At 29.8% G+C, this 12,954-nt stretch overlaps 1 protein-coding gene across 15 annotated transcripts in view; it reads right to left on the reverse strand.

Moving 5' to 3' along the window:
- Positions 1–107: 107 nt before the first annotated feature.
- The window catches only part of LOC127276895 (uncharacterized), a 65,827-nt gene continuing 52,980 nt past the window's right edge, over positions 108–12,954 (reverse strand). For 7 of the 15 annotated variants that reach the window (XM_051297839.1, XM_051297632.1, XM_051298246.1 and 4 more), the window contains 19 exons: positions 12,446–12,640; positions 11,919–12,206; positions 11,259–11,318; positions 11,020–11,137; positions 10,712–10,819; positions 9,013–9,127; positions 8,814–8,897; positions 8,468–8,674; positions 7,981–8,334; positions 7,739–7,903; positions 7,213–7,593; positions 6,980–7,115; positions 6,361–6,485; positions 5,429–6,283; positions 5,219–5,351; positions 4,742–4,802; positions 2,880–3,238; positions 1,687–1,922; positions 108–1,623 (listed from right to left, as the gene is read on the reverse strand). In XM_051297839.1, the coding sequence (XP_051153796.1) occupies positions 598–1,623; positions 1,687–1,922; positions 2,880–3,238; positions 4,742–4,802; positions 5,219–5,351; positions 5,429–6,283; positions 6,361–6,485; positions 6,980–7,115; positions 7,213–7,593; positions 7,739–7,903; positions 7,981–8,334; positions 8,468–8,674; positions 8,814–8,897; positions 9,013–9,127; positions 10,712–10,819; positions 11,020–11,137; positions 11,259–11,318; positions 11,919–12,206; positions 12,446–12,640 (5,006 nt within the window). In that variant the 3' untranslated portion in view covers positions 108–597. Of the gene's footprint in view, positions 1,624–1,686; positions 1,923–2,879; positions 3,239–4,741; positions 4,803–5,218; positions 5,352–5,428; positions 6,284–6,360; positions 6,486–6,979; positions 7,116–7,212; positions 7,594–7,738; positions 7,904–7,980; positions 8,335–8,467; positions 8,675–8,813; positions 8,898–9,012; positions 9,128–10,711; positions 10,820–11,019; positions 11,138–11,258; positions 11,319–11,918; positions 12,207–12,445; positions 12,641–12,954 lie in introns of those variants that run through there. The other 8 variants (XM_051297764.1, XM_051297710.1, XM_051298426.1 and 5 more) reach the window with 8 other exon arrangements.

Below are 12,954 nucleotides of genomic sequence, written 5' to 3' on the forward strand. Positions count from 1 at the left end.
TATATTATTTGTTTATCATTATGATATTATCATCATCATATTTTTCTATAATTTTATATTATTTATAGATTAATTTTTTTTGAAAATTTGCACAATATCGTAAAGAATTTTTATTTAAAAATAATAAATTAATAAATATTCACATTCTTAAAATGGCAATTTTTCAAAATTGCATAAAATTCACGAAAAATATTTATATATTCTCAGTTTTCATGGAAAAGAAAACGTCTCGTTAAATCAGTAAAAAAAAAAGAGAAAAAATAAGTATTCTCTTAAATTTCTTTTAAATAAACTTATATATTATATATATTTTTTTGATATCATATATATTTCAAATATTTTGATATATTTTTTAAATAGAAATAAATTTATACTCTTTCGCAATTTTTCAATTTTCCAGCATTAATTTTTAACAAAAAGAAATGAAAAAAAAGATCTCACCTGAAAAAATTTATAATATCCTATGTCCAATTTCTGTCGCTAAGTAAAAAAAAAATTGCAGCAGTTTGGTCCTTTTATTTTTTGGCTCGTTTTGAAAGAATTGATTTTTCATTTTTGAAATATTTCATTCTTAATCGAACTAAAATGATGTTTCTATTAAACGTGACTTTCTAGGGGCACTTTGTAGACTTTCGATGTGAGACTCCCGTCGGGGAGCGATTGGGGACGGGTGTTGGTAACATTAAACACGACGTTACTGGGTCCACGAAAGCTAACTTCAATAAGAAAACTGGTGTCAACGAGATTAAATCGATTGCTGCTGAGATCTGGCGAACTGGTGCGTAACTGACTTTTCTTCGTTGTTTTACTATCATTACGTATTATTTTCTCCGCTTCAGTTTGAAGTTTATTATCAAGCCAATGTACTTTATCAAAGTCCTTTGTACCGCCGACAGTGTGTCGCCGTTTTATTGAACGCTCGGGCATTCCATTTTTTCGTTTCAATTTCGTTGCACTCTCTTTTCTCACCGATTGTCTTCGTTTACTAATATTAGATTCAGTTTTCTCAGTCTTTGTCAATGATTCAGAACGTTTTAATTTACTGTTACTATTGTTTGGTGATATAGAACGATCTGAATTTTTATTGAGACTCTCGGAACGTTTTAATTTTCCATTACTTGGTGATGTGAGCGGTCGATCGGATGAATGTTTATTTAAACTTTCCGAACGTTTGAGCTTTGATGTCACTGTTTCTGTTCGTTTATTTAATGATTCGGAACGTTTTAAACGTGATCGTGGTTCCGATTGGCTCATGCTTTCAAATTTTTTCAATTTTTTTGTATATGAAGGATCATCGTTTTTTGGAATTGATGATAATGTGGAATTTTCAGTTCTTGATTGTTCAATATCGTGATGAGGAGAATCTGTTGATGATTGATTGTTTTGTGAATCAATTGTGGAATCTGTATCGCGTTTTTGTCTCATTGGCGATGATTGATCAATGATTGAAGAAGATTTCAATGATTCGTCTTTTTCGCTTGCGTCAAGAAATGTACTGCACGTTGCTTCTTTATCTTCCTGTGATTTTTTATTGGATACGTGACGATCATTGTCCGGCAAGTCAGTTACACTTGAATCGGTTGTATCGACGATTCCTGAGTCCGAGTCTTTCTCGGGAACATCCTATGAATAAAAAAAAATAGTAAGAAATAAAATTTTTTTTTTTTAAATAATTATGAAACATACGGTTTTTGAGTGAAGAGATCTTCCTTTATCAGCAGTCGATCTATGTAAACTGGGATCTCGATATTCCGATGAATGCCTAATTGGATTGCGTTTGATGGGTTTTTCTTCTTTGACTTGAGTATTAATATTGGCGATACTCGAAGTTTCAACAGAAGACGGAGATTGATTTGCAGGATTCACTAGAGATTTCCATTTGCGATCGAAAGTTGATGTGAGGCTGGTCAAAAGATCGCTACCTGAAATCAGAAAATATTTTGATAATTCACATTTCTCTATAATAGTGAAAGAATCACCTCAATGACAAAAACATTGAAAGCCTTGATCGATCGGTTATTGAGCGCAAAATAATAAAATTCCCGGGTGTAAAATTTTTTTAACGAGTGACGATTAAAAAAAAAAAACGAAAATAAGGAATAAATTAAAATTCAGAAGTTTGAGTGCTTGTAGCTAATTGCGTGAGTTCATTCCTGAAATCATAAGAGCAATAATTAGAATAAAGGACAAACAGCAATTTTCTTCTTTTTCATAACAGCGACAATGACAACAGCAACAACAGAATACAAAAATGATCTAGACTTCATCTCAATTTTTATCCGAATTAACAAAATTAATTTAACTATGTAGTTCAAAAAATAATAAAATTTGTTAAATTTTAAGTCTTCAGACAAAAAAAAAAAGTTCTTATACAAATTTAGTACATGTGTTAATTGAAAAATTTTGTCAAAAACGTAGCTATTGCAAAAAAGTGTTTGTATTATATAAGCAATTAAAGATTTAAGTTAAGATTGTGAGAAAATTAATATTATAAAAAAAAGGAAATAAAAAAATTTTTAGTCAAATTCAAATTGATGAGATGCAGGATTTTTGAATTGTCTCATTTTTATGAAGTCTAATCATAATTATTAAGATCCTGAAAAAATTCGACAGAATTCGGCGGGAAAAAAAATTCAAAAAAAACCAACTGGAAGTTTCTTATAATTAATTAAATTTTTTACAATATTTCAGTGAAACTTCCAGAAGGTCAACTAAGCTTGAGACAAAGGACGTAATTATTATCAGCAGCAAACAAGCACTTTTCTCATGTGTGCGTGTAAGAAAAAAAAACGAAACGGTAGAAATATTTGAAAAGCCATTCTCGTACGAGGCAAATCTTTTTTTTTTTTCATCACTTTTGTCGGCTTTCCGCGATTTACCTCTGAGAATTCGGTTTACAATCTTGGAGGATACCCCGACTGCACCGTCTCCAGACTCTGGAATCCCTGGTTGGAGGAACTGTAACTGTGACGAAGGCCGCTGTGATTTGGATGACGGTGTTGTCGAGGTGGTGGTTGTTGTTGTTGTTGCTGCTGTGGTTGTTGCTGATTCTGCTGCTGGGATGATGATTGGTAAGGAGGTGGGATAATTGGTTGTTGTTGTTGTTGTGAATGGATTTGAGGTTGTTGGTGTTGATTTTGGGAACGGTGTCTTCGTGAGGGTGCCACTGGCAGCGGCCCCTGCGGCACTGTGTAGATGGGCCGATATGTAGCACCAAAAACCCGGACTTGCTGCATGCCTACGCCGTTTCAATCCCATCATCAATTGTACCATTGCCAATTTATACACAATAAGAAATTTTTATCCATAGAACTTTACCTCAAACGACAAAATCAAATCAACTCTTTTTTTCCTTTTCTTCAATTAATTTTCAATTTAATAATTTGTATCCTTTTTCTTTGAAATTTTTATTTATTTATATTTTAATTCATAAGTATCATTGTAAATTAAATTTCACAATTTAAGAAACAAAAAAAAAGTCAAGACTTGAATTTCTCATTAAAACTTTTTTAAACTTACAAAAAAAAATAAAATTCTAAAACTCCAGATTTTAAATTTTATGAAAATATTTAATTTTCTCGAGTTTTTATTTATTTAAGAAACAGTAAAAAGATATTTAATTTCCAAAATAATTAATTTATTTTCTATTTTTAAAAAAATCTCCTTTTGTCGAATCATAAAGTTCTAGAATTTGATCCACTAATACACACAAAAAAAACAAGAAAGATGCTCGTTCTTTAAAATGATTAGAGCGCAGGCACAAAATTGATGAGACTACATGTTTTATTTAGAGTACCACGTAAATTTATTAATTAAAACAAAAATCTTTTAAATATTTAATTTTTAATATTCTAATAATAAATATATGAATTATAAAAATATAAGATGAAAAATAAAATACGTGGAGCTCTATAATTTTCAAAAACATTAGCCAGGCAAGCAGTGAAGCCACAAAAATAACAAAAATATTATATTTTTAAATTATCTATAACGAAGTTTTGTTTCGCGATGATACAAAATCCTGAAACTATTCCTATTTCAATTTCTTTAACAATTTCTACATAATAGAATTAAATTATTAAAGAAAAAAAGCGATCAAATTTTGAAGTACTAAAAATATAAATTACTTACAATTAAAATAATTAATTATTTACTTCAATAACTACATTAATATCAATTAGGTAAATATTAATTAACATTAATAGTAGTTTTTATTATTAATAATTAAATAATAAAAATAAATTAATTACTTATAAATACAAAATATTTAATTAATAAATTACTAACAACTAATTGAATTAATAGTATACTATTAAATAATTAAAATCGAAAATTTCACTTTTTTTTTTGTCAGCGATTGTAAACATTCAATCAAACGCAATTTGACATGCATTTTTGTAAGTGTAAATAAAAATTTTCAAGCGTTCAGTGCTTCATGAAGTAAAAAAAAATTCTTTTTTGTTTTTCATTCCTGCCTTAAAAAAAGTATAGCGTCAAAAACGACACATAATGCTCGAGAAAAAGATTGTAAATTCCTATTCTCTGCGTGATGAAACAATTATTTTTTTTAAGCATATCAGCCCTTGGCGAAGTAAAAGAAAACGGAAAAAAATTATAACGAGGATATAAACATAGCGAAAATATGATTTCTCGATAATTGCAATGATGTTGTATTTTTTTTCAAATGCTTAATAGAAATCTCTCGACTAAAAAAATGTGATGATGAAGAGAAAACAAATACCTAGAAAGCTTTTTGTTAATAGTGAGAATCTTCTGAGTCCAGTGAAGAAAACAAGATCCGGCTACACTCACCGATCGTCAGAAGCAAATTACAAAGAGAAAAAAAATGCACAGAGAGAATAAATTAACATGAAAAAAAAAATGATTTTTTTTACACGTTAAATCCCGATTTTTCCGGATAAGTTCCCAAGATGCGTCAAAGTGTTTCATTATTATTATTTGATTATTTTCTCATAGACTAAAAAGTCAAAAAAAATTTTTTTTAAATTATTCCGATAGATTTTTGAGTGTAAAAAATGTCAAAGCAGTTAAGACAGAAACAAATAGGGGAAAAAAACACAAATTCTAAAAACACGCATCCGGTATTTAAAAAAAATCGCTTTTTTTAAACTCTGAAGGAGAAAAAGCGTTTTTTTGAGGGGGGGTTAAGTAAAATAAAATCGGCGATTAATATTGTTATCAAAAAAACAATACTGACCATCATCAGAAATATCTCCAGGAAGTCCTCGATGTTGCTGTGAGGGCGATGAAGACGAATAGCCGTGAATCTCATGCAGCGAGTCTAAACTTCCATAGCGAGTCGGTGCCAAAAGATTAGAATCCGGTGACTGCTGAAAATAGAATTTAAAATTTAAAGAAATAGAAAATATTTTGTAAGAAGAAATATAAAATAGGAACAAAATATCACCTCTTTATCCGTTTTAAATTTTTTGATGACTCCGTTATTCATTTTCTCGCCTAAAATATTACTGAGTTGAGAGCTGGCTTGAGCTTTTTGTCTTGCTGTCGGTGGTTGTTGAATTGATAAAGGAATTGGTCTTGTACTTGATTTTGATCTCACATGAGAATCAGTTAAATCAATTGACGTTCTATCAACATTATTAAGTCTTTCGTTTAAATTTGATAATCGATGATGATCCGAGAGAAAATTCGGCGTAACAGTTGTATCGGCAATTGTATCTAAAATATCGTCATTTTCCATTTCTGATTTTGCAATTTGCCATTCTTTTTCAATTCTCTTTCGTTCTTCTTCAATTCTTTCGGCAACGCGCCTCTGTCGATGTTGATCCCTTTGTAACATTGTCATTGTTTCCTGTTCGAATTTTCGTATTCTTTCTTGTGTCGTTGCACTTAATCCCGTATACGTACGAATAGCGACCTCATCATTATTTAGTTTTGTGTCATTTGAATTATTTGAAACTGTTGATATTGTATCTAAATTCACAGAAGAAACTTCACTCGACGATGGTTGTTTTATTTCTGATTGGGGATTAATAATCTGCTGTTGCTCTTGTTCTTGATTAGCTGATGAATTTTTTGAATATTTTCCCCGTGAATTTTGCGTATTATTTGGAGGACTATTGTTGTTTCCACTTCCATTTCCTGCGGTGATGGCGGTGGTGGTGGTGATGTTCTCAAATCGCTCTGATGGACGTCCTTTATTTTCGTGCATTTGAACAATTTCACTGACGGTGCATTGTCGATCGTTGAGAGCCATACTCTGTCGAACGGTCGGTGAATTTTCCTCCTGTTTTCCTTTTAACTGAAAGAAAGAAATTTTTTAATTTTTCGAATTTTAAAAGAAAAATTTACGAAATATGCAAAAAAAAAAAAAATTACCTTCTCTTCTTCATGATCATCATTGTCCGGTTCCTCGTGTCCTTTTCTCCTCCTTTGAATCTTCCTATTAGCTGCGGATATGATTGAAGATACAATGTCCCTAGCTGTGATCATTTCACGCATGCCTGTTGTGTCAAAATAAAGAAGCGAACAAAATAAATGTGCAACTAATGATGTTAAAAGACTCAGAATTACTCTTCTTAGTTGTTTTTTCTGGAAACTTGGAAAAGTTTTAGAAAAGTATATAAGAGAGCAATGAGAGAATAAGAAATAATAATAAAAAAAAGATGGTAACGAGATGAGAGTGGACACTAAAATGTGCATTTGCCAGAAAAAATTACACTTATATCAAGAAAAAAGGGGAAAAAACATTTAACTGGTCATTTTCAGTTTTTTTTTTTTTTTTTTACAATGCACAAGCATTTCTTTTTTGATTTCTAACTACGAATGTTGAAATTTGAATAACACAAAAGTAAAAAATGAACATTACATGTAAGCTTCAAGAGAAAAAAACGGATATGATAGCCACACAATTAAGTGCCACAAACAATTTTTTGGAATATTGAAAAACTCGTTACGTCTTTAGTACGAGTAATAAAAATTTTTTTCATTAAAATACCTTCAACTTTCTGAATGTTGTTTAATAAGAGACTGTGATTCGCTAGTTCATTCTCATTGTCATCCGCTGGTAAACTCAAATTTACTGAGAGCCTGCTCAAATCGTCTAAATCTTCTTCTGAGAAGAACCAATCGACCTGTTAAATCGTAATCAAAATTAGAATTGAAAATATAAATCGTTAAAAATATACCAGGAAAGAATAAAATCATAAATTTAAAAAATAAAATACTAACATTATTTAACAAGCTTTCGACGATTGTACATTGATGTTTCATCTCAGTAACCATTGTTACCATATTATCCCTTGAGCCACTAGGTCGTACCAAAGTTGGTCCAAAAACAATAGACAAATTCTTTGCTTCCATTTTATTGGCTTCACTATGATTAACGACTTTTTTCAAATGATACATAAGATATTTGAGTGTCTCAAAATGATGTTCGGGCAAATCTCTTAGTAATTTTCGAATTGTCGCCATTCTTCGTTGTGGATCACTTATTTTATCAGCATCAATAAACATTGGATAGAGTTCAGCCGTTAAAAGTGAATCTGGAAGTTGCCGGAAAAAAGACTTGAGCAGAGATGATATCACATTGACGTCAGTCCACCTTGAATCCTATTAAAAAAAAAGAATTTAATTTCAGTGTTAATTTTAAAATCAAGTTTTTTTTTCATGTGCAAATAATGAAAAAAATTTCTTCAACTTGAAAATGAAATGAATTTTTATTTTATTAACTGAAATTTAAAAAAATAAAACATACCTGAAGATTGATATTTTCAATTCCCTTGTTTACACTTTCTGTTAATTGAGAAATTGCAGCCGTATTACCAGGCACTCTATAAATTCCAATAACTTCAAGACCTCGAGCTTCGACAATGCTTGTACAAATTTCTACGATCAAAGGCACAAACTCCGAGAATGAGGACTGAAATTAATTAATTATGTTTAGAAAAATAAATAAATGATTTTTTTCTCAAATTGAATGAAATAAAAATAAATTACCTGCGGACAAAGTTCCAGTGGAACTTTAAAAGTCGCTCCTTCGGGAGGAAGTTGAGCTGTTGGTGATGATGGTGAACCAGCTTGTCCATGCATTTTTCTAAATTGTTTCGCCATTCTTCCTTTCCAAGTTTTTGATTTTGGTGATGGTAAATTTTCAACAGTTTGACTTGGTTTTCGTGTTTTACTGACTGGCGATTGACCCGTGGGTGAACGATTTCGAAACGATGTCAATTTTCTGATTCCTTTATGACTTGGCAACGGACTCAATCGTTGTCCACCACTTTGATTTGTATTTGAAGTTGGTCCCGGTGTTTGAGGTGAGGCTGGCTGTTTCACTGTATTTGTGCTTGTATCCTAGTGATAAATTCAAAATTATTATAAATAAATTCGAAATAAAATTAAAAAATTATAAAATAAATAATTGTTAAAAACATTAAACATTTTTAATTAAAAATTAAATTTTTAATAGATAAAAAAAATATCTTACAGTATGTTTCTCGGTAGCGAAAATTTTAAACGCTCTCAACCAAAGAGCCATAGAAGCAGCATCCTCGGTTTGCAAGAGCACTTCTGCTGTGGAATTCGTTATTCGTAGCACATGTTTTCGTTTCGTGTAATCGTCCGCGATATCTACTAAGGCACATCGCGTATCTACACTTGGTACTGTATCGCCTTCGCCGTTTGTAGATGGGCTCTAAAAATTACATTTTATTTTCCTCAATTCACTTCAATTTAATTAAAAAAAGAAAACTATATTACAAAATGTCAAATTTCGATAATTTCAAATAAATATCTAATTAAAAAAAAAATAAATAAATAAACAAATAACTTACTTGACTGTGTCGATCCTTATAAAAATAAAGAATATGACCGCGAAGAACGCCCCAAACTTGCTTCCAGGAACGATCGGTAGATCGCTAAAAATAAAAATTCAAATTATATTATTTTCATCAACATGTTAGTAAAATCAGCTATAAAAATAAAAAATTAAAAAAAAAAAAATACTGTAAGAATGAAAAAATATATACTTACTTTGCCATCGAGCACAGTGAATTTAACGTGAAGAGATCCTTCTCGTTCGATAGGTTCTGCGTCTCTGGGTGTCCCACTGCCGCTATTGGAGCCAACTGAGCCCAGGATGCTATTCCTACAAAAGAAAATTCGCAATCCTCATTAACTCTCCTCATTAAAACTCAAAACCTCTTTCGGAAATCTCGCACATGTTTTGAATGCATTTTTTACTCAATGAGATCCCGACACTCTCACGCAATAAATTAATAACACCTTCATCACAATTTAATCATACATATATTAAAATAATAAAATTTTTACTCAAAACAAAAAACAATATAATTTAGCATATTGTCCAAATTATTATTATTATTATATGATAAATAATAGCAATGAAAAAGTAACAAAAAACAAAATCTATTTTGAAAATAATCTAAAAAGTAGGATCTATTTTCAAAAATAAAAAAAAAATTTTGCCATCTCACATCAGATAAGTTAGTGAATTTAAATGATTCACATGAAACACTAACACAAGCGGAGCATCCGGGCTTTTTTTTCAAGCGTGTTAGTGCATTTGCTTTACATTCTATTGACGACACATATATTTTATATATTAACTAACACTTACAAGATCGGTAATTCGTTATTGCATTTATTTTATCTAACAGACGTATGTAGTCTTTTTAAAAGAGCGCTGATTTAAAAGCGTTTTCTTTTATTTAACACTGCCTCCTTACCTGAGTTTTTATTTTTTTTTTTTTACTCAATTATTAATCAACTACTGTAACTATTCTTCAACTATATGCAATTCACGGAGCTCTGTAAACATCTCCATTTTTTTTTCTCTCCTTTTCTTAAATGTCATTGTACTTGTATAGTGGAGTGCGTCACAAAACAATTTACCGCGTGTAATGCAATCACACACAATCGATATATTATAATTAATTTGTGTATGTGAGTGATTTTTATTGCGCAGCAAAAAATATTGTTCGTGATTGTCACGAGTTAATACATTTGATTTATTTATTATTCAAAACCATAACCAAAAAGTTATGCGTATACAAGACTCGAAACGTTAATTTTATGCGAAATACCGCGCTACTCTACGCACACAACGTTATATAAAAAACAACACCTAAGGACATCACTTCAAAAGTACGATTCAATTTTACATTGTAAATAAATTTAATTTTAAAAACATTGATCATAAAAAAAGAATTTATTGAAATCGAATCGTAATTTTAAAGGGAATTATGAATAATCAAGACTTCATTTTGTTAATTATTATTATTAGCATACAGTTAAATTTCAATTTCATCCATTATTGCAAAATTTTAATTATTCCACAAATTATTTTTAAAAAAAATTCCTAATTAAAAATCAGAAATATTTTTTTCTATCACAAGTTTTTTTTTAAAAAAATGTTAAATCGTTTACATGCATTAGAAAATTGTGTCAAATAGCATTTGGGGAATTTTCATCATGTGCTCCCCAAAAATAGATTGATTAAAATTGTTAAATTAAAAAAAAAAATAAATAAAAATATGCAATTTTTTTTTTTTTTTTGATGAAGTCTCGAAAATTCTTGTAAAATTGTCATTATTTTAGAAAATAAAAAAAACTATAGCGGCGATCGGTTTTAGACATTGAGCGACGATTGACGACTACGGATGCAGCTTTTGTTTTCTTTTCTATTATTAAGAACCTTTTCTCGTCTCACCGATGCCTTTGCGAGGGCAAATAAACGCCCTGTGTCATTTCCTCGAAGAGGCGTCGAAGTGGCGCAATATCGCTTGGAAATAATGGTGGTCGCCAACGTTTATGAGAACTGGAATCATTGATATTTCCAAATTCCTAAAGTAAAGACATCGCAAAAAACAGAGACAAAAAAAAAAAGAAAGAAAAAAAAAGAAACCACTTACTCGCAGATTAATCTGCTGAAATCTCCACAAATGCCATTTTACATATAAATATAGTCCATTCAAGAAAACAAAAAAAAATATGAAAGAAAACAAATTACAAAATTACCTTCTAATTGATTGAACTGGTTCAGTGTCACTAAGTTCTAAATCGCTATCAATGTGCATTCGCTCGCCCCAAGTAGCTTTCAAGTAAGAAACCCGTCTTGTTGTCCTATCTTCATCACCTGTTAGTACAAAAATTATTTACAATTACAAAAAAAGAAAGATTTAAAAATTCTGATAATTTTAAATATTATTTATTTCAAAATATAATTTTACAGATAAAAATTAAAAAAAAATACTCACTGATCTGAGCATTCTTCTGTCGTCTGACAACCCCATTACTATCCGCATCTTCATTCGAACCTGAAGAAAATACAATTTAATTACAATTAATTATCACATAAATTTAGTGTTAATTAAAAAAAACAATGTTAAATCAAAGTATAAAAACACGAAATTTCAAAGGTTAATTTCTGCATTTCAGAGAAAAATGTAACGTTACAAAAAACAAAGACAAAAATATATGAAACTGAATTATTCCATAAAAAAAAGTATTTTTAATCAATGTAGTAATATCACACGAAAATTTCAGCTTCACAAAAATTTAGTTTTGTTATTAACAAAGCATAAGATTAATGACATCACATTAACATGTATTTTTTAGAAACTCAACAAATATTTTTGTTTAAATAAAAGATGAAATAAAGAAAAATATTGAAAAGCTAATAAAAATCAAACAAAACAAAAAAAAGGCTGAGAATATGTAAAATAAACACCAGTTAAATAATAATTTAAGAAAAACAAAACTGATTAGTCTATACGTATTTAAATATAAAATTGGTTACTTTCATTATATTTGAAAATAAAAATCGCGTTTAATGCAAAAAAAGAGAGTTAGCTCGTTCAGTCACATCAAGGGCAATATATTTTCTTTTTTTTTTTTTTTGTAAAATGGACCCTGACCTAAATTTTTCATGACATCGAAATTATCCAAATCGTTCTGCGTGGATTGATTCAAATCATTGTAGTGACCATTGTAACATTCATCAGGATTTTCAAGAGGGCGTAGAGGATTAAGAATTGCCAATTTATTTGGTCTTACTGGCGTGGGTGGACTTATAGTAACCATTGGGGTCGTTCGTGGGACATCGAAATCAGGAATTACATCTGGAATTGCTAATGGAGGGAAAGGAAATTTCGTCCTATCAGATTCTGATGACTTCATCTTAAAAGCTGCATTCTGTCGATGATCTAATTTTTTCATAAATATTAAAAACAAAATTTATTTTTTAATACATATGTGAATTGTACCATATGAATTTTTTTTTAATTCACGAAAAAAATCTATTTTTCGTTAAATTAAAAAAAAAAACACATATTAATTCAGATACAAAATACCAAAAAATCTGTTTCCTTAGATAAAAAAAAATTCTAATCGAATTTTTTAATTTACTTTGATATTTAAAAAAAAAAACAACAAAAAAACTAACCGTTTTGGGATCTGATTGCTTTCAAATAGCTGTCTTGTCTTTTTGCTTTGTTGTAATTCTCTTCTAAATTCTCTTCCGACTCGGTTTGCCAAGTATGTCTGGCATTCCTTCCGGAAGGATCAGTCACGGCACCCCATGAATCGGCGCTGTTGCTTCGAGCTCTTAATCGTACTGGTTCCATTTCCGTAGGTGGTTCTGTCGATGAAGAGTTGATTATTTTTTTTTCTCAATATTTCAGGACCAAAACAAAAAAAAATTTTGTCAATTTCATCATCAGGCAATATTCACAGCTTTTTTTTTATAATAATTAATATTCACATCCAAATGCAACAGGCAATCGCAAGTGTGCGATTTATGCCGAAAACAAAATTTTTCTAATAAAAAAAATAAACAAAAATTTTGTTTTTTACATTTAATTAAAAGTGTTCGAATATTATTATTCATTTGAAAATAATTTCTTTTTACTATCCTGCAAACTTAATGCCTTTAACATGCACAAGTATATTGGA

The sequence above is a fragment of the Leptopilina boulardi genome, unplaced genomic scaffold, assembly GCF_019393585.1.
Source record: "Leptopilina boulardi isolate dan_hultmark-lab unplaced genomic scaffold, ZJU_Lbou_2.1 LbouV2_1, whole genome shotgun sequence".
NCBI lineage: Eukaryota > Metazoa > Arthropoda > Insecta > Hymenoptera > Figitidae > Leptopilina > Leptopilina boulardi.